The sequence below is a fragment of the Tauraco erythrolophus genome, chromosome 7 (genome assembly GCF_009769465.1).
Source record: "Tauraco erythrolophus isolate bTauEry1 chromosome 7, bTauEry1.pri, whole genome shotgun sequence".
Classification (NCBI taxonomy): domain Eukaryota; kingdom Metazoa; phylum Chordata; class Aves; order Musophagiformes; family Musophagidae; genus Tauraco; species Tauraco erythrolophus.
In genome coordinates, this window is record NC_141471.1 from 23,486,816 (window position 1) to 23,512,855 (window position 26,040).

At 39.8% G+C, this 26,040-nt stretch overlaps 1 protein-coding gene across 4 annotated transcripts in view; it reads left to right on the forward strand.

Annotated features, from left to right (window-relative positions):
- The window catches only part of RSU1 (Ras suppressor protein 1), a 113,215-nt gene that overhangs the window by 21,431 nt on the left and 65,744 nt on the right, over positions 1-26,040 (forward strand). For all 4 annotated transcript variants that reach the window (XM_086614665.1, XM_086614666.1, XM_086614667.1 and 1 more), the window contains exons 4-7: positions 7,667-7,787; positions 11,365-11,483; positions 13,160-13,242; positions 13,513-13,627. In XM_086614665.1, the coding sequence (XP_086470791.1) occupies positions 7,667-7,787; positions 11,365-11,483; positions 13,160-13,242; positions 13,513-13,627 (438 nt within the window). The remainder of the gene's footprint in view (positions 1-7,666; positions 7,788-11,364; positions 11,484-13,159; positions 13,243-13,512; positions 13,628-26,040) is intronic.

A 26,040-nucleotide genomic window follows, 5' to 3' on the forward strand; every position in this document is an offset into this window, starting at 1 on the left:
GGGAGAGTCCGTTGATCCAAGTAGCAGTGAAAAATAGTCCTACGAGAGTTCTTAAAATATTTCAGTGGTATAAAAAGTGTAAACTACTAATACTGTCCAATAAAATGAACAGAAATTATAGACTATTTGTTAGATCCTCACAGTGAAAGCAGGATTTCATGAACAAGCACTGAGTAGATTGGTATTCCTGAGTAAAAGTCTGAAGTGACCTTGACCTGTGAGGGGTAACCTATAGTGTCTGTTCAAGACCTGCTGTTCAGGGCTTCTTTGGTTAGTCCCTCTTAAAAACTGCTGAAAGTATGTTCAATAGGGTGAAGTAACGAGAATATTGAGGGAGGGGAAGATGAACATACTGCACTTCAGCTGGTTTGATTTAACTGAAGGTGGCCGCTGTGCAGTAGTGTGAAACTCTGGAAAGATCATGCTTAAACAACTTCAACACCTGAAGGAGACTCACTAAGATTTAGTGAGACCATTTGCAGTTGCATTTGGTGGAAGGCTAATAATTAATCTCAATTTAACACTATCAGCTAAAGTTCTTTAGTCCTGCAGAAGTTACTTTTCTTAACCATTCCCTGCTTCTGAAGTATCAACGCATACAGATGATCTGACCTGTAACAAGGGAATGTAGCCTCTGTTCAACTTTTTGCATGGTGTACCACATGGGTTGTTTTCTCCTGACGTGAAGGTAGGGTAGCAAGGCATCTTGGCTGAACTGTGCGCTCCTCACAAAACAACTGTTGAAGCTGAAGATGTTGTGGTCCACTGCAGTACTTGCGTGTCACGCTAATTCAAAAAGATTGGCTAATACTCCATTTTCTTCAAAGTTATTTGTAGAAATGAAGAGGCATGTTTATATCTGTGGGTTTTTTTATACCCATCCTCACTTGAACAGTACTGTTCCTTGCTGCTGTATAAAAGCTAACAAACATGAGATTTTTGTGAGCTATTTTGGTGGGATTTCAGTTCTTCGCTGTTAGGTGACTTATTTTCAAAGTAGTAATCCCTTCCTAACCTCATCCCCTGGTTTCTAGTATTTCTCTGCAAACTCTGAAGTGCGTCTTAAGCTTTCTTCTCAGAGGAGAACAGATTTGTCCTTTGTCTTCACTAGATGTCACTTGATTCCCAGTCTCTGCTCAGCCTTTCTTGTGCTCACAGCACTTTTCCTTAGTCTCTTGCTTCTAAATTAAAACTATTTATTGATAAATTGCTTTGTTAGCACAGTAGCACATCAGTGAGCTATAGTATAATTTAAACATGTTCATAAGAACATTTTCATAGCTGCAGTGCTTCTGTGGATAATTGCAAAAAAGAACTCTGCTGGTTTCTGCAAAGAGCTGAAGATTAAGGAGACAAGTTTGTTTTTAACGTTTTCAGTGTGAGGAAGGTTAGTATCCATCTTTGGAAAGAGGGTGGAGGGAGAGCAAAAGGGGAAACTTGAACTACATAATGTGTAAATTAAGTACTGTATGCTTCACTTGGGATCAAGATTCTCTCCGGTTAACTGCCAAGTATGATATCAGCATGCTTATGAATATTTAAAACGAAAACTGTTGTGTTCTCCCTCTGCTAATTCCTCTTTCATTTTGGAGAAGCTGATTGCTTCTCTCTCGGTATAACAGAACCCTTGTCAAATTAATCTAAACATGACTCTAGGTCTATGAGTACAGTTATATTGGATGCACAGAGTGCATTATATATTTAGTATTCTAAATTCTTCCTTCTCCATGAAATGTGAGTAACATTTCATGTCTTTATGACCTTTACTCTAAGCGATCCTTACTTACGAAAAGTTCCTGTTGATGCTAACTAGAATTCGCAACAGTTTGAAGAACTGAGTTTATTATATTGTATAGCCTACAGGTTTTGTTTTAACCTTAAGAAGTAGATTCTTGCTCTTTGCAAGAAACCTTACCTGGTGTCTGCAATGGACTAACAGGACTCTCAAAGGTCTGTACTGAGTTCTCTTTACTCTATATGACTCTTGACCAGCTTTTGAGTGGAACAGTTTAATGAGAAACTGGCATAGTCTTAAATCTCTTGTCTGACAAGTAGTGCTATTTTAATAGCTCTTCTGGATAAATATTCCCTTAGAACCTGCAAAGGTTTGGAGTACTACTGAACGGCATGTTCCTAGGTACTGCGAAATTACTTCATTAACTAAAGAAGCATTCTGAAAAGACATTCTGCAGCTTGAAGTTTCTAAAGATGTGAATGTCAAAGAAACTAATCCTATTTTAAATAATTAAAATTCTTATTTCACTTGATGTCTGATTCAAAACCCATTGAATTCAACAGGAGGTTTTCTGTAGTCTTTGAATCATATTGAGATTGTAAGCTTATGAATAGGCAGGTATTACAGATTCCGTTTTCCAAGCAGCAGTGGAACAGTGTTTATTATGAACATTCAGTGTTAAGGTATAAGTGAACTCAAATGCTTAGCTCAGTTTACATACCATGTGTTCCTTTCATGGAGACTTACATTTTTACTCATCATTTCACTTGTCCAGTTGGGTGGTTTATTGACTCTTGTCACATTTTTAATCTAAGCTTCCTTGTCTAAAGTGTTTTATGTTTTAGTTTTAAATTGTAAAGGAAATTTTGATATAGGTCTCTCTTAATAAGGCTGTCTTCAGAAATGTTTGATTTAATGTCGATCCCTACGAAGTACAAAAAAAACAGACTAGATTTCATCTTTTAGATGAAAAGCAAATGGAGACCTAATCTTGCAAACGCCTGAGTTTGTTAACTTTTAAATTTGTGAGGATTCCTGTTTTTCCAATGCTTCACAGAATCATAGAATGGTTAGGGTTGGAAGGGACCTCAAAGATCATCTAGTTCCAACCCCCCTGCCATGGGCAGGGAAACCCTCCACTACACTAGGTTGCCCAAAGCCTCATCCAACCTGGCCTTGAACACTTCCAGGGATGGGTCATCTACAGCCTCTCTGGACAACCTGTTCCAGTGCCTCACCGGATAGAAGCCTTAAGATAAATAATCCTGGAGATCGTTTGCGGAAGTAGAGGCTTTCTGAAGCCTGTGCATTTTCAGCTACATTGAAGGGCCCTGCCACCACAAGAGGAATTGTATTGAAACCTAGATGAATGACTAAAGAGTGGCAGAGGAGAACTGGAGGGGGAAATGCACCTCCTTTTCTCCTCTTCCATTTTCTGTGTTCTTCCTCCTTCGTCAGAGGTTGGGTATACAAAAGGAGCTGGATCTGGGTGTCAGTTCTAGTTAGTGGTATGAGAACTACTTGACTCCCTGCTGTAGAGGAAGGGGTTACTTCTGAGACACTTAACTCCAAGCTGCTCTAAGGATTTAAATGTTCTTAGCATGCTGCTCTTTGTGATAGTTGTCTCGGATAAAAAGGTCTTTCTAACTCAGTATCTGTTCTCTAACAGAGGGTAACATCAGGCCTCAAGGAAAGACAAATGACTAGTGTTGGCTTCTAGTTCTTGATGTGGAGAGAGAACTAAGGTCCAGATCCAGGATACTTAGGTGTGGAGCTACATAGGCATTGAATAGTAGCATTGATCCTTCTTGTGTATTTTTCGGAAATCATAGCAGAACTTTTGAACAGCTGCTGCTTATGTAGGAATAAAATGTAATAACTTGCCTCAAGTGAAAGGCTGCTCTGATGAGAATATATTTTAGTTCTTAAAGAATTGCCACTGACTTCAGGGCAGAAAAGAGCATATTTGTTTTTAAATACTTTGAAATATAACAAGTTGCCAATCCTTATTTTCAGGAACATGAACAAAGTCCTCCTTCCTTGGTGTGCAGCCTGTAGACCCTCTCTTTCACTCTCAGCCAAGCTCTTGAAATTAAGATGAAGTCTATAGCTGTCATAGTGAATCACTGTATGCAATTCCCAGTATTGAACAAGGAAAAGAAAGCTGTTTCTGGTCCTGTGAAGTGAGACTTAATATGAATGGGGCTTCACAATGTGACTGAAGCTTCACAGGAGACTGCAAAGGCATTGGGCTGCCAAATTTTACTAGCATTTGCTGAGGGGGAGTTTAGCTGTTAATGACACTGGGCAGCAGATGGTCTTAGAAGACTTGTTAAGACACTGTGGATTGTACTGTAAATATGTGGGTGAATGGAACCAGGATGCTGACAGTTCACTCTCACAGCTCATAATGAGAAGGTGACTCGAGTGGAATTTGGTTTTGCCAGAACATGAATTTCTTGGTATTTGGCAGTCTGCTATATATCTGGGAAGAATTTTGCAACATAAGTGAGATGGTAGTCGGGACACATTTGGTCATGTAAAGTTCAGAACAGAGAACACTATATGCCTAGTCAACCTTGCTTCACCACTGCTGATCTTTAGACTTGAAGGTACTGAGCCTGTACAGTTGAGCTGCAAGACCAGTACAGGAGTTGATTTCGGTCTTCTGTTTTCCTTAGAGTCCAAGAGGACATTCATTCATATTACAAGTGAATCTGAATTGTTGAATCAGAAAATAAGCTGTTACAGGAAGTCCTCTCTCCCTTACCACAAGCCTAGTCTTGACCTACTCTTCTGTTCTTCCTTCTCATGGAATACCTCCAGCCCCTCCATCCAAACCAAAAAATACCCTTGTGGATTGGGGTTTTTTCTTTTGATTTAACAGTGTGAGACACAAAAGTATCTCATCCAAATCCTTTGCTAAATTTTTAGGCTTTTTCTCATCTTAGCCTGATTACCCATGCAGCTTTTAGTATGGCTTGAAGAAAATGATACAAAGTATCCTAAGTGTGATTCACAACATGAAGTACAGTATGTGGGAATTACACAGATATATCAGGAACTCAGTGGACAGTGCGCAAGGACATAGCTCCTATTGCTCACTAGGGACACTTACTCACACCTGTGCCTGGAGAAAAGAAAACCAAATTAAAAACCTTTGATAAACTAGCCAATGAAAGTTGAGTTTTTGCCCTGTGTTTGCAAGTGGGATGAGCAGGTAGAATTTGAGACTCTTCAACTGTGTAGTAACCCGTTGAAACTAGGGTTCTCTTTGATGCTGTGATCTTCAGTGCCAGTGTAATCTTCATAAAGAAATCTCTGGAAGCCATTTTCTTCCTGTCTTGATGTCTAGGTGTCATCTTTTTCCAGGTAGTTTCATAGGGTTTTTTTGATCGTTTTGTGGGGTTTTCTGATTGTTGTGGTTTTGTTTGTTTGTTTGTTTTTTTAAATTAAGATGACTATTCTTGCTTGAAATGATTCTTGTTCTCTCCACAGTCTCCTAGCTTAAGTCAGGTGAGATATAAGATTAAGAATTCATTTGTTCTTAAGGGAGGAAACAAGCTGGTTTGGATAGATATTTGAAAGGACACATCCACTAAATCAGTGTTGCTAGTTCAAGGTAGCTCAGTAACAGGGTCCAGCTTTTTGCTTTGATGTCACATATTGTTTGGACTCATGTCAGAGTGCTTGGATGGTAGTTGTCCTTATCTTGTGGTCTGTTCACAGATGGAGAACATATTTGCTGCAATTCCATGATGCAAGAGGTTGTTAGGTTACTAAATCCACTGTGAATAGGACTGACTTAAATGTAAGGTGCCTCTTAAGCAATGCTGATTCAACTGAAACATACGTCAGGCATTGCTGGCTTTCCTTGCATGAGGGTAGCACTAACAAATTGTCTCCATAGTCTGACAGTTTCTGTAGTCTGGCCTCACAGCAAGATCAAAAAAAGCTTCATGAGCTTCCTGTCTTTGTAGTGATAGTATTGTCCGTGGTTTAAGATGTACTTTTTTAGTTGATTTTGAGAAATTTCAGTGTCTTGGATGACAGCTTCTTAATTTCTTTATCATCTTGTGATGGTGTTCAACCTGAATATTTGAAATACAGAACTGACACATAGGCAGCCAAGCCGACTGCAGGTTTGGTAAGTCTGGTCTCCTGAAGGTCAGGCACTTTTGTTTCAGTGTTCCTGCAACAGAGCTCAGCGTTGCATTTAGCATAACTCGTAATGTTGAGTTGCGCTGTTTTTTCTAGGAGAGCATAGTCTCTTACGCTGTCAAAAAGGCCAAAACCTTCATACCAAATTTTTAGAAGAATTTTCTTTGGTCTCTATATTGTTTAGGCTTTGACTGAACTAAAACCTGTATTTGCTAGTACTTCTGATTCCTTGTCTTGCATAAACATAGTATTTGTTTGAGAAGAGCAGAAGCGTGGTTTGCCAGTTCACTGCATCTCATCAAAGTCAAATTATAAAGTCTAGTATCTGAAAGGAGAACATTTTAATACTGGTAATTACTGTTCTGGTGAAATATTGAGGCTGGAAACAGCTGAATTGTGTCAATTAAAATCCTCAGTTAACTTCTGTTAGGGAATAATTTAAAACAACAGTAGTAGTACATTACCCTTTACTTTCTGAAAGCACATAATTCTTGCTATCATTGAGTGACAGATATGCATAGACCAGTTGGAAAATACCTTAAAGGGAGGGCTTTTAAATGTTCGGATTTGCCTTAATGACTTTATAAAAAAAAAGTCTGCTACACATCTCCTGCAATGACTATGACCCTCAACAGTAATATTTATGTAGCGTAATTAGAGCATTTTCTAGGGATCCCGTTATTGTTCACAATGTAATTAGGCTTATAATCTAGTAAATGTGACATACTATAATGTTCTGCTTTGTAAACATTACTGGCTCCATTTTAAGACTGAGATTGCCTCATGCCAACAAATAAAAGAAAATCATGGCCTCATAAAAACTTCTGATCATTTAGATGTGCACTCTATGGGCTCCTGATGCAGTCAAAGTTGAGACTGAACCAAGGTGAATATTGAACACAGGTGCAAGCTTCAGTGCGGGTGATTTGCCAACCTCCTTTTAGGTAAACCTCAGCTGTCTGCTTAAATCTCACTAAGTTCAAGGGGGAAAAGCTGCAAATCTGAAGAGCTTTTTAACCTCATCTGCACAGCTATATTCAAATTGTGGTTCCACCTTGTTTTTCATGTTTCTAGATGATAACCAGATACTGATTTGTTGGTAATCCAATGCAGCCATGTATGTGTATTGATTAGCTACTCATTCACGCATGGGAGGTAATGGGCTTGGCTAAATAGTTCATCTTTTAGGGCTTAATTTAATATTTTGTAAATTTTGTTTTATCCTAAATGGGCAGGAACTTGGATACTAGATTATTTAAGCGGTAAGCAGAATAAGCCATTGCTAAAAATGAATTTTTATTTCATGTTTGCTGTTAAAGACCTTTAATAAAACTGTTGTCTTGATGTAACTACTTGTATCATTCGTTTTTTCAACTCAAAATAGTGAAATGACCTGAGTCTCTTAAGCTCTACTGTTTTGAGACCTGTGTGTGATGCAGAAACTCAGAGGAACACCTGCTTCTCTTTGTTAGTCTATGAGAGTGTTTGTTGTCCTTGTCTCTCTCTGCAATGGTCTTTGTTAGTCAAAATATCTTGCAATACTGGTAGTAGTTTTCTGAAGAGTACAAAGTGACTGCTCTCAGCAATGAGAACAGATTCAAGGTAGGAGGCTTTTTGATATAAACTTTGCCATTACTGCAATAGCTTTTAGATACTGTTTCTACTGTCAGCTACTGTACAAACAGAGCAAAAGATGGGTGGTAGTAGAGTATCTGTAGTCTAGGTAGCTCGGTCTGATGGCAGTCTCTCACTGTGAAAACTTTCCCACAGCTGTGCCAGCAAACATCGCAGACCTGAGAAACATAGAAGTGCTCAACTTTTTCAACAACCAGATTGAAGAGCTGCCTACACAGATTAGCAGTCTGCAGAAGCTCAAACACCTCAATCTTGGGTGCGTATCTTAATGCAAACTTTTCTGTAATAGAGGTACTGTCAAACTGTTGCAACTGAACCTGGAGCTTCTTATTTTTTGCTATTAAAGTTTCTTTTTGAAAGTGTTTGTGAAGATAACTTGGCAATTATGGCTTCAGAGAGTTTAGCTAGTGTCCTCAATAATCAGGTACTTAAAAGTGATCAAGCGCTTACTCTGGGGTACTGATAAACATTTAAGGCCAACAGCAGCTCACATTCATCTAATACTGAAGTCAGACTTAACAATTACTGAATTTTACTTTCCTAGCAACTGTCTCTTAATTCTGTGGTTGCTGTGTAAGAGCCAGGCTCAATTTTCTGTTCAGATAAACCTGAATGCTAATTTTTCCATGTTAATTTAGGACTTTAATTCCAAAGTCCCAAATTTGGGATTAAAGAAATTTCAATTTCTATTAAACCTGTAAAAGAAGCAGCAAATCTTTAAATGTGGTGTGCATGTAATTCAAAGAGCTAGCATTGACTGAATTGGAGCCAGAGGCATTCCTGTTAAGTGTTCAGATACTATATTCTGGTAGAGTTAGTGATACTTTATAAACTACAGAAGGCTTTCTTGAATTAAGAAAATAAACGTGAAACAAACTTCTTAAAACTTAACTGGGCATATTAAAGTTACTTAGGAAAGCACTGGTAGGGGTAAGCTATAGCTTTATAAGCTTCTCGGAAATAATGCATTTTATAAATTCAAGCTTCTGAACACCTTAAACTGAGGATTCTTTTGTTGTTTTAAATACTAACTGATTTTGGCTAGGCTCTGTATCCTGCTTTAGATACTTTTGTAAAGTGCTGATAATTGAATTGTTTTTTGAACTGTTGGAATGCCAATAAATGTTTTCATGATGATCTGTCTTCTCTTGTTTTTATTTGGTCACTTTAGATATCTAGCATGCCTTAATATCTGTCTGAATCTGGCATTGCTTTTCAGAGTAAATATTAATTCATGATCAGGATTCTATATGTCTTGGGGGTTAAATCCATATTTTTGGAATGGCATATGGAAGTGTTGCAGTATATGGAGGAAGGAAGTAGTTGGGTTCTTCCCATAGATTAAAGCAGTGGTAAGTGTTAGTGTAGTTCAAATACTGGTCTTCATTAATGGAAAAAAAAAACCGTAGTGCAGAAGTCCACTTGGGATTAAGACCAGCAGACATTTAAGCCTGGAACCACAGTTGCCAACTTCATGTGTCGTGTGGCCCAAGGTCTCGTAGATTAAATGCTTTTCCTTCTTAATCCCCTTCTTACCTATAATCTTCTAGGCACAGGATTTACAGCCTAGTCTTAGCTGTGTCACATGGGTTCTGCTTCAGAGGTCCTTGGAGTCAGTGAAGAGGAAACTCTTCTGTCCTTGTAGTTTGTTGGGGGACAGCCCCGAAACCCTCTTGTCATCTGCAGCCCTTGTGTGTACACACAGGGCATCGAAACAGCCCCCTGGGGGAAAGGGGAAGCTTGAATAAAAGCATAGATTATTTCTGGGAGGATTTTGGTCCAGAAGGATCAAGCAGTGGAGTGGAAAGCGGGAAGGTGTATTGCTGCACTGAAAGTTCAAAAAAAAAAAAAAAAAGGTGGAAGGCAGATGTGGCATGATTTCTGTGGCCACAAGCTTAATGTTTGAACTTCTGCAGGGCCAAATAGTGCTGGACAGAGACTTTCAGCACGTCCTTTTTCCATGCCAAACACCAGACACTATTCTGCCTGTTTTCACTAGGGAGAATTCCCTTTCTCTTCCTGTTCCTTGCTAACAAAAGGGAAGGCTGTCAGGGCCACTTACTCTTTTTACTAGTGAAAAAGGAGCTGCTTTCTTTAGTCCTATTTGATACAAAGAGCCATTTTAAAAACACTGACAAGTTTGCGGTAGACTGTAGTGATGGAGCGTTTGTTGTCCTTGTCTCTCTCTGCAATGGCCTTTGTTAGTCAAAATATCTTGCAATACTGGTAGTAATTTTCTGAAGAGTCCAAAGTGACTGCTCTCAGCAATGAGAACAGGTAAATATTTCAATAGCTACTACTACAACAGTAGTACTAGGTGCACGTCCCTGGTAGGACTTCATACTTATGGGGGATGAGGAAGAAGACAACTTCATGTGGAGTTTAGCTACAGAGAGCTGATCTTTACAGGTTCTTCTTCCAGTGGGGCTAGCTTATGCAAAAGTGGGAGAGGAAAGGTGAGGTTAGTATCTGAGTCTGTAAAAGAAATGTTCTATGTGCTTCTCCTGCCTTTGCTCACATGGATGTGTAGTCATCATGCTTAGTCTGGAGGTGCAGCTGCTCTTGGGTTCAATTCAGCGTCCAAAGTAGTTTTAGAAGATGGGCTTATTAACTGTCCTATAGATGTATTTCATAGTATTTATCACATAGTATAGCACAGTGTTTGGTAAACATTGCATGGGGGACAGAAGGCCCTGGACATTAGAGCCAAGAGTCTGTTATTTTTGGGTACCCAAATTTGTCAATACTTCAGCTTGAGTTTTCATAGTTTGTTGTGTTACATCGTGCTTCATACATTCACATTGTTTCCTCCTGACTTCAGTTGTGGCTGTTGGTATTTATCACTTTTGCATCAGGAGAGTCAAATTCAGAATATATTTAGAGATAACATGTGAAAGGTCATGATTGTTTCCAATCATCACATTAGAATAAAATCCAGTTCTTCAAAGTAGCTACTTGTAGAGCTAAGCTGACCTTTACATGCTCTTCCTGAAGACGCCCGTCTTCTCTGTTCCACTTTCCAACTCAGGTGACAACCAAAGCAAGAACTGTACATGCAAGCTACATGTTTGGTGTATATGCAATAGGGACAGTATGAATAATAATCTGGTGGTTCTTTTCTGTTCATATGATAAGCAGCCAGAGCTCTAGCTTGTGCACAAACACTAAATTTCTGTAAGTATAGCCTCCAGCTCCTTGCCTTTTGTCCTCATTGTGGCACCTCTAGTGATTATCTGGATCACCTTGTTCAAGCCCTTTGAGGTCAGAGAAAAGTTACTGGGTTTGGTAGCTTGTCTGCTCCAGCTTTTCAGAGAAACCTTTTCCTTCTGTTAGCTTTCCCCATGATGTTCTGGTTATTGCCCGTGGGAAACGCTATCCTAAACCCTCTAAGACTGATGAATGACTTATGTTTAGAATAAGCCTCATCAATCAGAGGACTGACGTTTTATTCACTTCATGCTCTATCAATAGTTATCTAGTGACACAAATTTGCTGTTCTTAACAAGAGGTTTGAGCAGCAATTATCAATGAACATAAATACTATGCAGTTGAGATATTCCTCTTTGTATTTGGTACCATGGTGAAGAACTATGTGGTACAGTGGAATGGCAGATGGTCAAGACAATGTGCAAAAGGGTAATTTCTAGTTTAGCTAGAAGACAGGTCATCTACTAAGGACCAGCTTTCTCTGTGGCACGGTGTTTAAGCTGAGCATAGCACTATGATGCCTCTCTCCCTTGTGCTTCACATTTCAGGTGTGGCTGTTGATTAACAACAGACGAGATGAAGTGAATTCTGATGCCATGTTCTGTTTTTTTCCTCTTTACTTACAGCATGAACAGGTTAAACACTTTGCCAAGGGGATTTGGCTCTTTACCAGCTCTGGAAGTTCTTGATTTGACTTACAACAACTTAAATGAAAATTCTTTACCAGGAAACTTCTTCTATCTGAGTAAGAAACTTTTCTAAAAACTCTACAAATCTTTGTGATATGGCGCTTTGCTTTCTGTAGTTGAAATTTATTTGATGGAGACCAAACTCCGACAGTTTTTCTGATATTTATGTTTTTCTGTGAGTATCTCTTGAATATTTCTACATAGCTCAGCAGTATTTATCACTGATATACAGTCACCTGACACCATGGGACACAAGAAGACTTGGTTAGTAATAGTATATCAGTTTTCTTCTGAGTGATATTTCCTTGGGTGCCATACTCAGTTAAAACTTAAAACTTCATGAAAGCTTGGATGCCTCAAGGGAAAGTGAACTGTTTTGCAAGGTAACTGTTGTTACAACTGTTGTTGTGTTGATTCTGGGAAGAATTGTGTTTCTGATGGTTCATTACTGAAATATTTTTTTAGCAGCATGTGAATGTTGAAGTGTCCAGTATGTTAAAAAATATGCGACAGTTACAAAGCTTGGCATAAGATTGGTAGAGCTAAGCTGACCTTTGCACATTCTAAAAATACACACTCAGAGTGAAAATAAAGGTGTCGTAATGCATATGTGAAAAAGGACTGCACTATGGTTGCCTGAGCAACTTGAATTCTGGCACTTTGTGGATTTCAGTGATTCTGCTACCTTACTGGTCTTTTCAGTGTAGTGTGCTGAGGGGACTTCAGGATCAGTGCATTTAGCAGCAAAAGTGACAGGCGAGGGGAGAGGAAGGAGTGCCGCTGTCTGAGAGACTTCGTGATTGTAACCTGGTAACCTGGAAAATTTTTAAGTCAGCATTATTAAAAATGGTCACATTTAATGAAGTGAGGAGGAGGACTAAACTGCATAGGACAAATGGGATCTCCTCTTCGGTAGGGAGGAGAGGTTTTGCTAAGCTGACCACATTCCTTCCCGCTGCACCCAACAGTTCTTTGCGAGTCTCCGTTGTTTTGGGGTTTTTTTTGAGCTGTCATGTGTGCTTGTTCAATAATAGCAAGCTACATGGTTGTGCTGAGTCATCTCTTTTTCTGTGAATTTCGTGGAGACTAAGCATGGAAATTATAAATTACACAATTTGAGTCTTCTATATTATAGAATCGTAGAATCATAGAATGGTTAGGGTTGGAAGGGACCTCAAAGATCATCTAGTTCCAACCCCCGTGCCATGGGCAGGGAAATCCTCCACTATACCAGGTTGCCCATTACACCAATATTGCCCATTACACCAATATTGCTCTCTATTTTAAGGTCTCTTTCCTGGTGTTAGGCTGTGCTTTCTATAGAGCTTAACATAGATGTGTTTCGGTAAAAAACACCCAGACTTTTGTTTTAATGTTTGTTTAGGATGCAAATTGATGTAATGAATAAGAATTGAGGATAATAAAGAGTAACGACGTTATTCTGACAGCTGAGCACTGAGACTCTATGCCGGAACTTGCCAGAATCTACTATTGTAGGAATTGTTAATTGTGCCAGTCCTTTTGAATATAGATGTTTTCCTGAACTCACCAACAATACAATAACCCAGTAAATCTAAGTTTGACCTGCTTGTTATTATTGTGAGCCCTGGGTATGTCAAAGGCTTTTCACCAAGTCAGGATTATTAATCAAACCTGACTCCCTTTTATTGATTAGACCTCAAATGGTTGGGTTATATGCCACCCTGTTTATATATTGCTATTTAATTTGCAGCCACCCTGCGTGCACTCTATCTAAGTGACAACGATTTTGAAATCCTGCCGCCAGATATTGGGAAGCTCACAAAGTTGCAGATAGTAAGTAATTTATCTAAATTCTTGGAAAATCAATTCACTTTTGCAACGCTTGTAGGAATAGAATCTAGTCAATTTGAGGAGTAGTAGGGTATGTCTGGAGGAATAGACCACTACACCTGGAACTGTTTCTTGTTTACCAGCGGACACTTGTAAATAAATTGAAAGAATTGAGCTTTTAGGAGCAAGGTGGGGGCAGAGGGAGTAGAGTTCTGTTTTAGGCTGCTTTATGGTAACTGAAAATTGTTCTGAGTACTTTATATTCGCTCCTAGCTGAGTCTCAGAGACAACGACCTGATATCACTGCCTAAAGAAATTGGCGAGCTCACTCAGCTTAAGGAACTTCATATCCAGGGAAATCGTCTTACTGTGCTACCCCCAGAACTAGGTAAGATTATGGATTATCATTTATTTATTTAAATAATAATGATAATGATGCACTGTGTTTCTTCTGAAATGAAACCAGTTGTTAAACTCTAGGAAATGATTATGCTGAAGTTGTCATTGCTGCTTATTTTCTTTCCCCTGAGAAACACTCACTTTTTCACTCCTACTGGATATGCAGGAGGGGCCAGAAGATGATAAGTGTTTGGTTTTGTTTGTTTTTCACTTGTGTAAAAAGTGTTCCTTGTGTATTGGTACACCTGACTGCCAATTTGTATATAGCATCTTGCTTTATGTAACATATCTGCAAAGCTATTCTTGTCTCTGGCTGGATTTTGAAAACTCTGTTTGGATCAGCCAAAATTATATTAATCAGAAATTACGGCAGTATAAGTGGCTTTTTTTGTGACTGTTCCTGTAAAAATGGAAGTTTGATCAACTGGAGTAAAATATAGCTAAACTAGAGGAATTTTGTGGTTTTCTGTTTCAGTAGCCTAACTTTCTTAGTGAGTTGACAGCTCCCACTTAAAGCAGCGGAGCTGATTGATGTACTTTGAATTTGTGATATTGGCCTTTTAAATATGATTGCAAGTGGCTTCTTTCATCCTATAATGTAGAGGGTTTTTTGAAACTTAAGTATTGATTTTGCTGAATTCATATTGTGGTATTCTGTTTTATGTGAGGGGCATCAGCTTTAATAGAAGTTGTGCCTCTTTGCCCCAAGCCAGAATTTAGTTTCAGATCTTTTTAAAGATTGTCATAAAATATTTCTGTTGGGAATAATATAACTGCATCAATTACCTGTTGTTGAAACACCTGTTACACAGAGCTTATTCCTTTTTTCTTGTTATTGTGGATGGTTATATAGGGAAGTTTCTTTATTTCTACTGATACCTTCCAAAGAATAGTTCCCAAAACTCAAAGATAGTGACTGAAGTTAGCATGATAGAGCAAAATTATTTGTTGTCATGAGAACTTCAACCCATTAGAGAATGTGGCAGCTGTGTGTTTAAATGTGACAGTCTGCAATTTATGCTTTTTGTTTTATACAGCAAAGGAAAGTGTCTGCCTTTTTTCTATGAGGTGGAGGAAGATGTTTGTTTTGACTCTTATTTGTTTACCCACTATGGGTTTTTTGCCTTTATCAATCTAGCAGACTATAGGATGCTGAGTTTTCTTAGGGTTTTTTTTGTTTTCTTCCTCACCACTGGTTGATTAAAGTTGCTCTTGTCACTTTAATTGCATATGTTTATTCCTTGACATAGGTATACTTTCTTTAGCTTTTTGTCAAAGTCTTATTTAATTATAAAATCTCTTTCAATAGCAATAACATTTCAGAAGCATGTAGTATCTGTAAATGTATTTTTATGTAGCTTCCTAAATTATAGCCTTGGTTTTTTTTCAGAAAGTGGAAGTTAAATGCTACACTGAGTCTAACCACCTTCCGTGGCTAATTAAATGCTCTAAACACACCACTGCCTTACAAGCATAACAGCAAATTCCCTTTAAATGATTTTACCATTGTTGTCCAAACAAAATGGAAATGTTTGAAACAAAATTCTTGATGTTTATTTTACATGGATCTGCAAAACTCAGGATGGCTAAGAGAAGCATTTTTCCTTTTAATGTTTGTTTGCATTAAAGAACAATATCACAGTCTGGTAGAAAAAGGACTTGCAATTTTGCCCCACCTGATCAGGATGAGGTGCAGTGACACAGCTTAAGTCCTTATCACCTCCATTCTTTATTACACAAATGCTATTCAATAAATTATACTTTTCATGTATTAATTTACCAGTGTTTCATTTTATGAGTCTTAGCAAAAATCCTCATTTGTGATCAGTTGGCATAATTCTATTGCAATCTATGCCATGTGTAGTCCTAGAACTATCTCAAATATTTAAAATAGCCTAGATTTTGGGGTATGTTTCCGGAGAACATTACACTGAAGATTTGTAACTTGTGCAACTTGCAAGCATATTTACTGTGCAAAGCAATGTTCTTGCTTGCTTATTAAACATCTAGGATTTTAGTAAATGAAGCTCAAGGCTGGGCTTTGGAGGGCTTATTTGAGATCAGGTCGGAGCAGGCCACAGACAAGCAAGAATCTGCTCAATGATTAGAAAAAGTCACTTAATCTCCACAGCCCTGTTTTCCTTTTTGTGAACTAGGGCAATTTAGAGTAGCACACCTTTGCAGACAGTTTTAAAGTCCGCCGATGAATGGTGGTGTGTGAGTGTTACACCCTGATGAACAGACTGCTAATTTCATAGTCACTGTCTGAGGGAAAAACAATTTTATCTGCTTTCTGAGTTCTCTCTCCTAAATTTTTAAAATTGAATTATAATGTAAGGAGGACTATCCAAATACTTTGTTCTGTGCATGTTGGAAAAATAACTTTTGAATGAGCAGATCTTATTTGCATTAATTGGAGGTACTGCTGTTCTATTTAAAGTAAACAATCTTTCCTCTCTCATTATTGCTTTCATAATTAAAGGTGCTGAAGGCTTTTGACTGGCTTAGTTTGGGCACTGGTGGACAGCAGTTAGTCATTAGATGTTCATTTACCAGGGAGGTGGGCACAATATAAACACCAGAATAAAGCAGTGTATTTGAATGAGAAGAAGAGGAGGAGTATATTAAACTGCTTTTTAAAGGTAATGGAAATAAGCACAGAGGAAGACATGGAAAGTAGGGTATGAGAAACGGCCACAGACAGGCATTGGGATCACAATTTTGGAATGGAAAGAGATACCAATAAATAAAACCCTGCATTCTGCTCTTAATTTCACCTGATGTGATTGAGCGTGGCATGCACCGGTAAAAAGGCTGGGGGAGATCAGTGTTGTCCTCCTCTGTGTTTAGCAGAGTATACCTATCGCTAACTTAAGAAAAATTATTCTTACCTAGGAGGAAAAGAGGGATCTAGAAGAGTGCACTGGTGCTCTGGGTGAGGGTGCTAGTCTGTAAATACAGTATGTGTGAGTGATGAACGCAGGAGATGGCCGGGAGTAGGTGGGTGGAATTTGCAGCTTGTTTTTATCATTTGTCTCTCAAAATCCCATTCATGAGGCATGGTGGTGGGCAGTCATATATAAACTTTAAAGAAGCGCTGGCGTTTTTTTCCCTAGCATTTAAAAGGTTACGTGCTGCATTGCGAGACAAATAAATCATGATTCACTGCAACAACAGAGTTGCAGTCAGTTATATAAATTGCCAAGGAAGCACTAAATCTGTCACTTTGTGTATTCTGACCATTTAACAATTGGAACGGTGGCTGGAAAGAAAGCCAAGTAGAAACAAGAACCACGTAAAGTGGCAGATGTGATTAGTAAGATCCGTGATGGTGTTTAAAGTTCATTGTATGGTCAGCTGGATGGACCCATTTGTGCCACGTAAAATACTTTCTTCGTGGAGTCAGGAGTGGAAGAGTAGTATACAGTACAGAATATTCACAAAGTGGTAGCTAAATGTAAATAGCCACCCAGGGAATGTAACTAGCTTGTCTGTAGGTTTGCGTTTTTGGTGTGAAAACAAATGGCACGATTTTTAAAATATGGATTCTCATGTTGACTGTGTTCGCTGCTCTGCCGCCAACACATGTGCGCACACGTACACGGAGTTCGCTCATGGTTATGCATATGGGAAGAACAGGGATTTCTAAGGACGCATTTTTAATTACCATCCTCTTTTCCCAGAACTGAATGTTGGCATCAGTGACTTTTAAGTATACTATTCAATGCTCTTCTAGTTTATCAAATAATTTTGTCAGGTAAAGGGAGACGCTATCAAAACTGTGAAGTTAAGTACATACTTGAAAAATGGAAAACTCAAGTTCTTTAAAAAAGGAAAAAAAACCCCACCCTTGGTGGAGTAAGTAGCCATGTTCCTTTTTAAGGAGAGTGAAACACTTTGTAAATTAAATCTATGTATGTGAATGGCTAAGTAATTCTTTCATCATTTTGTGGTTTTGAACAGCTAAATTATCTTCTGTGGATAAAAGATTGACTTTAAATAGAAAGTTCAGGGAATCCTCCCAAAAGTCTCAGTATTTCCATCACAGGAAGACGTTTTAAAATTTAGGCTTTTGAAATGACTCTAGAATTTGTGAATGAATATTATATTATGCAAAGTAGTTACTGCAGTTGTTTGTTCAAGTTAATATATTAATCGAAATGGCAGTTTACTTAAGTAATTATAACAGGAACGTGCAAACATAAGAATCAGTATTTCACAAACGCCAAACTTTTCTTATTTCAGTATAAACTGTCACTACACTCTGCCTGTGTCACAACAGTGTTGCTCACACCTGCAAATACGGGTCTGTAGTGCCTGAACATCCTGAGGCTCTGTAGACACCAGCTCTGACCACTGGAACAACTTATTGATACCTTGCCATTTAAAAAAAATTACCTTTTTCTACTTTTGGAACTAAGGCAAAGGTGATGTAAGAAAATAAGGAGCTTTACTAAACTTCCCAGTGGATAAACAAAATAACTCACTTTCTAGGACTACTGATGTAGCAGTTACTAGCTAAGGAGTAATAGAAAAATGTACATGACAAGATAGGTCACGGACAGATTATTTATGTAAGAAAAGCATCTCTGAAAATTTGTGAATATTCTAATTGTGTTTCTCATTTTACGCTTATTTTAAGTCAAAACCAAAAAAAAACCCCCCACCACCAAACCCCACCACTTTATGTAAAACCAGACTGATTCCACAGAGTACTTGAAGGGAGTTAAGGTGTATGGGAAGAGATGACAACTCTGCAGTTTCATTATATACAGAAAGGTGTTTTCTGTAGCCCATCATTTAAATTTGCACCACAGGCATTCATTTCCTTACACTGCTGTAATTCTTGCCAGACTTCCCAAGATTCAGATTTGATCTTACATTAGTTTTTAAAATATGCAAGTCCTACTGTCGCTTCTCAGGTAACTACAGCATGTGCGTGTGTGTAGGCTTTCCTGATGTTGACTGTACTCTGAATACCATCAGCATAATAATGATGTTTCTGTCAGCAAATATTTCATCTGTTGGAGCTGTGGTAGGTAAGAGTACCGTAATTAGAGCCAATCTAAGCAAATGTTGTATTTGCTGTTAAATTTGGTTCATTTTACATGTTTCATAGTACTTGAAAGTGGTTTGAATGGGAGTTTCAAAGGTGAGAGGCAAGAGCACTACAGTGAATCCTTTTTGAACTCATATTTCTAAATTAACTAGATTTTGGTCTGATAGGGACCCTTCAGAGAGAGAATGCTCTGTTGAATTTCTGTGTAATTGAGAATCCCAGGGGAGTTTCTGAGGTTGCAAAAATGTGCAATATATTTCAAAATAAGTCGGGATGCTGATCCTCTAAGCTTGTAATACTTCCTGTGCCATTAAAATGTCTTCGATGTTAAACTATTTTGACATCACGTTAATTCCTTTTATTCCAAAAACCATCTGCCATGTAGTGTGTTTCTTAATTTTCTTCACTTAGCAGTGACTGTTGGTTTGCCCCTCGAGATCCTGGTCAGCGCCAGTCATTTGTTCCCCAGAGCAGTGAAGGAAATGGTATTTCCAGCGCAACATGTCGCCTTTCTAAGAAAGAAATCGGTGAAACTTAGCAATACTTGTAGGTCTTGTAGTAAATGGTCTCTCTCTTACATTAGTAATGTGGTAGAAATTAATTTAATTGAGTGGTAAGTAATTTGAAATAACTTTAGAAATAATATAGGAAACATTTTGAAGTACTTCATTGGATTTTTGTCAAAATGCTGTTTCTTCTGCCATTTGCCTTAGCTACCCACACAACAGCATCAGCCAGGCTGGTTGCCTTGGTACCTGAAGGCCATGTGTGGTGGAGTTTGGCTGTTGAAACAGCATGATTTGTCATGTGGAAGTACAAGCCATTAGCGGGTGTTGTTTGGCTAGGAGTGCCTTGTGTGCTGCATTGACTAAGTTCCTGTTTTGTGGCTTTCATCTGTGAATGTTAATATTATTTACTTTTCCTACTAAGTGTCTTGCTAAGGTCAGGTTTGTTATGTGGAGTGATGGTAAAAATTGCCAGGGAATGTGTGACGTTACATTATCTGCGCTCCTGTTTTCTGTCCCTGAAAATAGTTATAAAACTTTGGATGGGCTTTTAGGCTTCAGTGTTTGGCTTTCAGTTTGCTTCTTTAGCCTTCTCTTACCCTGGGGCTTCCCGTCTAACACTCACAGGTGAGGCTGCAGACATTCCTGCCTGTGTGATCAGGAAAGCAGTCAGAGGAAGATTTCCAGACTGCTTCTGTCCAATGGATGCTCCAGAGTATCTGTTTGGTTTATTTGTATGTACTGTATCTGACTTCTTGTGATTTGAGACTTGAATCTTTTCCGCTGTTACGTAAAACCACCACAGATGCTGTTTCAGGGTTCTCTGAAGTGCTGGTGACTCCAAGTGATACTGTTAGACCTTCTCGAGTACAAGAACATAAGGGTGAGAGGGCAAAAGTGTTGCTGGGATTGTGGGGTTTTTTTTGGAGGCGTTTCAGTCTAGGTTTAGATTTAGTCGTGGTTTTCTTTTAGCGCATAGAACTAATCAATAAGCAAATGTATATTTTCGACATATGCTATGGAGCTGTAGATTTGTTTATCGTACTGAGTATTTCTATGAATATTTCTGCTGGTTCCAAAAGGATTGAGTCACACTTCGCTCACGTACAACAAGTCTTTGTTCTCTGTTGTCTTACTGCTCCGTTATAACTACTGTTTAAATCTACTTTCTTCTGCTACTAGTCCTTCAAAAGTGATAGAGGTCTTCAAAGAAGAGATGATCTTGTTTATAGGAATGATATGAGTTACTGATGCACAGCTTACATATGTTTAAGATTGGTGTAAAAATCATTTGCTTTTCATAACACTTTGTGGCATAGAAATCAGTGTACATTTTCATTTTTTTACATAGATTTTAAGACATCATTCACAATTGCCTTGGTATCATTTTATGACATAATAGTCATGATATTTCTTCTACCTCCACACTTAAACTGATCTCTCTCTCTATGGAGAAAAAGCACATGCCACAAAAGTAATAAAATTTATAAGCCCTGTAGTGTAAAGCAAATCTATAACAAGCCAGGACAGACATATTTTTACATATAACCTAAGTTTAAATTTAGTGTAGTACTTAGCATTTAATAAAACAAGAATCAAGGGTATTTATATGTAAATAAAGAAATAAAGCTAGTTTCATTCCTCCAGTCCTTATGTATGACATGAGAGACTAAGACCTTCGTGTTGTAAAGGCAGAGAATGTTTAAATTTCAGTCTAAGAGGAATCACAAAAAGGGACATGTTACAGCCTGAGGACACTCCTTGAGGTCAGTGCAGTAGAGTGTAGGTTGGAAGGTGAGTCAGAGTATCAACAGGACGCAGATTGAAACTGAGCAGTATACAGACTAAAAATTATTTCCATAGATTTTAATGAAGCTCCACTAGGGATGAATTTAAACCATTACAAAGAAGCGTTGATCTGGCATTTTACAGCTAGGATCGTGTTTCTTATGCTGAATGCCAATGTTCACTTCTCAAATGTCAAAGTTGTTTAATTACTTTATTTCACCTTTTAATTTTTAGAAGTATTTAAAGTGTTGCCAAGGGGTGTTCGAGTGGAAAGGACAAGTCAGGTTTGTGTTCGTTCTGTTTTCTTTTGTTTGTATTGCAGTAATGCCAATGTGCGCTAGTCATACCTTAAGTATACATGCCTTGGGTAAATGCCATATGCTCTGAATATCCTACATCACAAGATGATGAAGGGCTTATAGTTGCATATAAGAGGTGCTTGGAGGCTAGATCTAATGGACAGGAGGAGCCTGGGAAGTCTGGAGACACCCTTGGTCAAAGTGCAGGTGGTGTTATCACTGGCTCTGACACTTACTTTCTGTAAACCTGACTGTGGGAGGCAGCATCTTATTTGCTCTTATGAGCTCTTTCCTGAACTTTGCAGGCAATTGAGCAAAATATGGATGCTTACACCAAACCACTTTTTATTTCAACAGCACTGAAGGCAATAACAAAAACCATTAATTATCATGTGTCGCGGACTGCCTGTGTCTTCTTCCAATGGGTCGCAACCAAACGGCTGTTGCGACCACAACGTATTCCACAATCAGAAGGCTCTTCTAATCTCCAACAGAGAGCTCCGACTCACTGCTCTCCAGGGGCTCCTATCACTCCAACCTCCAGGAGGGAACTGCCCACTCCCTCTTGGGAGTGCCCCACCTTTAAGCCTCCATAGGTCACGTGATCTCCAGCCAATCAACGTGACTCAGCACCTGTCTTGATGAGGCACAGGTGCTTCTCATGTAGCAGCCAGGAAACTTCCCCGACAATCATGTTTCAGATCAAATGCAGGATAGATTTATTGAGGGGAGGTGCAGGTGTAGCTGCCTTTTCCCTTTAACATCACTCATAACTTAACACAGGATGGGGTGTGCCCACTGTCGTACGCTGTGTCCCTTATGTCCACCCATGGCTGTGCGACCCCTGAATTTAAGTGGTGATAAATGGTGTTTTTAGTCAATGGAAGGCATAAATGAGAATACACTAATATAAAAAACATGCATACTTTGATTTTTGTCCTTGTTTTGGTGTAGATCTATTTACTGTAGCTTCCAGGTGGCAGCTAACAAGAGACTTGGGCAGCAGACGGTTTTCAGGCCTGCACAGCTTACTAGTCGGGCATAGGAACAATTTGTTTTTAAGGAGGGTGAAACACAGAAGTTCAGTCACACTGATCCAATCAAACTTAATGGTTCAGGATCATCTTCAGATACAATGAGTGCTGAGGCCAAGATCAGGTAATTCGAAGATCACACATCTGACTCCTTTTAGAAGGCTTTTGGTCATTCTGTGCAGGCCATCCATAGCAGTCAGCTGTTAGACCTTTATCTCTGCTCTTCTCTTTTCCAGGCTCTATTCTCTTTGCAGTGTCTGCTCACTGGTAGCCACATATGTCCACTTTGCATTCTTACTACTTGGAAATCTATGTCTATTCAAGATAGAAAGCTTAAAAAAAGTATCCTTCAGGCTTGGAAATTAGAAGGTTCTTTAAGCATGTTAGACCTGGGTTCTAGGATGTATGAGTTTCATTATTTATAAGGATAATTTTAGAAGCGCTCAAAAATAACTTGAAAAACACTTCGGTGATCTAGGAAAGGCGCTATGCTCACTAGTTTTAGAAACAGCCTTTTTCTCCTCTCTTGCCAGAGGCATGTGACTGTAATGCATTTCAGTGGAGTTGATCTCTTTCAGTATGGCAAAATAGCAAGAACTTTAAATTCATTATGAAGAAATGCAATTTTAGTCTACTAGTTATTCCAAATTTTAGAGATTATAAACAAATATTTTTTTAATAGGCTGATGTGCATGGAAAGAACAAACCAGCAATGACCAATGCAATCTTCAACTCTAATATATTTTGTGATTGGATCTTCAGTACTGGATTTTTACTAGAGGCAGTTTAATATTTTTGCTTACTAAAAATATGCAAGGGATTTGATGTGATCTGTGTAGCAGAACAGTATATAAATTTCCTAAAGGCCTGGGGATAGTGTTCTGCTGATGTTGCCATTAACAATACGCGTGAAGGCACATCTGCCATGGCTTTCTCCCTAGCCCGTGGCTCAAGTGCTGCAGGGATGGAATAACAGCATTTCTTAGCACAGCGCTGCGTAGTAAAACGTCTCGGCAAGGAGACTGTTGGGGATGGGGGGGGACAGGGACGCATCTGTAAGGTGTCCAGTTGCATAGCACTCCTGCGGTGAGCCTGGTACCAGAGCCATTGCTTCAGGCTTATTTGATCATCTCTTCCACACTGCTGGGTTCGTCTCGGTGCACTGGGGTGGAAGGGTTCAGGCAGGGCTCCCGTGTGTTTGGTTACTCTAATATGGTACTGTTCCTGAGATGTTACTAAGGCTTTGGCCTTGTGCTTGGGACTCCTGGATGTCCTGCAGCCAGAGCAGTGTTAGCTAAGCCCTCAATTTGTGGATGGTTTAGCTGTAAGCACAGAAAGGGCACCAGGATATGGCCTGAAGCAAAGTGCGGTGATGCAAGAGTGACACGTTTCCGTTCAGTCTTAGTTTTAATTATATAGCTTCTTTGTTCTCCAGGCCTTGCCTCCTGGCAGGAGTGTTAAGACTCTGTTTCCTCCCTAACACTGATAAGGTGGGGCAGGCTCTCCGTGACTTCTTATCCTGCTTAATTTTCTGCTCATTTCTGTCCTTTGTTTCCAGATGGAAATTTTGGTATCGAACAGGGAGGAGTTTGAAGTGTCAGGTGCCCTGTCCGTCCTGCGTGCTGTGAGGTAGCTCTCCTTTACTCCTTTGTGGAGGAGCACCCTCTCTGCCTGGTGCTTGCCATGATGAGACAGATGGGTTGTTACTTTTCACACTGCAACACTGGATTAAATTCTTCAGTTAAAGCCCTGGGCAGCTGTGAGATGGCAGCTGACCTCTTGCTCCAGCTGTAGGTGGCCGGTGGGATGGGCTGCCAGACCAGCTGCTGCTAGAGGGCTCCCAGAGGGATGTCCTGTGCAGGGACGGGGTGGATTTCAGTGCGGATGCTGGACTTTTGGATGCCCCAATTTCCTCTGTAATTAAACCGATTTTACGCTTAGGGCCTCTGCCTACCTCTTCCCTCTGAAAGTAAAAAGTGATATCTGTACCCACCTCCAGTGTGTTTTGGGAAAAGCAGAAGATGGAGGAAAATGTTTACTTTGGCATGGGGACGTACAGTGCACTTTGTTTGAGCAGTCCTCTTTTTGCTGTAACATTTCTTTGGCTTTAGTAGAATAGTATTTATTACAATTAATTGCTTTTAAATGGGCCATGTGGTATTTGACATGGAAGTGGGCACGCTGCGCTGCAGGGATGGAAACATAACAGCAGTGTTCCCTGGACGGTAAATTTCCAACACAGCTTGGGATGAGAAGATTAATCTGAGACTGTGGCTATTGAGATTTTTGGGAATGCGTGACTTATTCCCGCAAGCAACACTGAATTTGACCCATGGCAGGGCCAAGCTTGCCTCCTCAAGTTGTACACAGATTGATCACTTTGCCTTGATGCAGTTCTTGCAGAGCTGTAATTACAAGTGAGCGCTTACAGTGTTGGTAGGAGAGCAATGCGTGTGGGGTTTTTTGCAGGTAATAAAATGGAAAATCCAATTTGCAACTGCAAAGCAAGCCCCTGAGTGATACATGATCTTCAAAGCAGCGCTGGTCAGGGGGTTATGGCTAATGACAGCTGGCGCGCTTCCCCGGCGGCCCGTGCCCAAGCAGTGAACAGCCGGCAGCCAGCAGAGATTTAGACACGCCGCTTTCTAGCTTATTAGGTGCTCTTTGTCACAGTACTTAATCCTGCTTCCTGATCCTTGTTAGAGCAGGGCTGCCAGCCCCTTAATAAAGGAGACGGGCGGGCGGCCCTAGCGAGGTGCGCCCAAGCGTGAGGCAGCGGGGGTGATGGCCGCCCGCCTGGTGGAGGGGCGCGGCGCCCCCCGCTGCCGCTGAGTCAAAGGAGCAGCCCCGGGCAGCGGCAGATGGGCGCTGAGGCAGTGGTGGCGTGTTGATAGCCGATGGGAGACGCCTGACACCTTTTCGCACGGTGTAACGGCCTGTCCTTACTCTAATTGCCTCAACCCTTTTTGCGGAGAGGAACGCGTCGAGGATTAGCCGTCACATGGAACGCGCAGCCGAAATGGCCGGCGGGCGCGCAGCTCGCAGCGGCTCCCGCAGCGTGCACCTGTGTTCATGCAGCGTACACGAGTGCCTTTAGTTTTGAAAAGCTAGCACGTCAGCTTGATTTCAGACTTCTCTTGACAGCTTGGCTCAGTCAGTCTTCGAAACCTGGTAATTTTATTTTGTTTCTCATAGTTAAAGATAATTTTTTGTTTTAATTTTAGATTTCTGGGGGGTGGGTAGGCCTCTCTTCATCATAAAATTCACAAAAATAAGTGTAAAATGTAGCATGGATTTCTTATTTTAACTTAAGGAACACAAAATATTTCAATGGCTCGATTGTCCTGGAATTCAGCCTCTTGTATCCATAGTCATGAGGAGCTTCGGTAGAGCATGTACTGTTTCGGTTTTGAGTGGTAAACATTTGCAAAACGAACAAACAAAAAAAACCCAAGCAGAAACACCTAATCGGTCTCTTAAGTCTTCCTGTCAACAGAACAGCTAAAATAGGCATGTTGCAGGAGTGATGCTTTTTGTTTGCTCTTCTCAGTGTAGAGAACTACAGCCACAGATCAGTGGTAGGATCTCGGTGCAAACAACACGTTGGGCACTGGGAAGGCATTATGCTCAGAGCCGTGACTGAGAAATGCTTTGCAACGCGAAGCTTCACCAGAGCAAACTCCTACCACAGCGTCATTCTCCTTTCATTCTTGCAA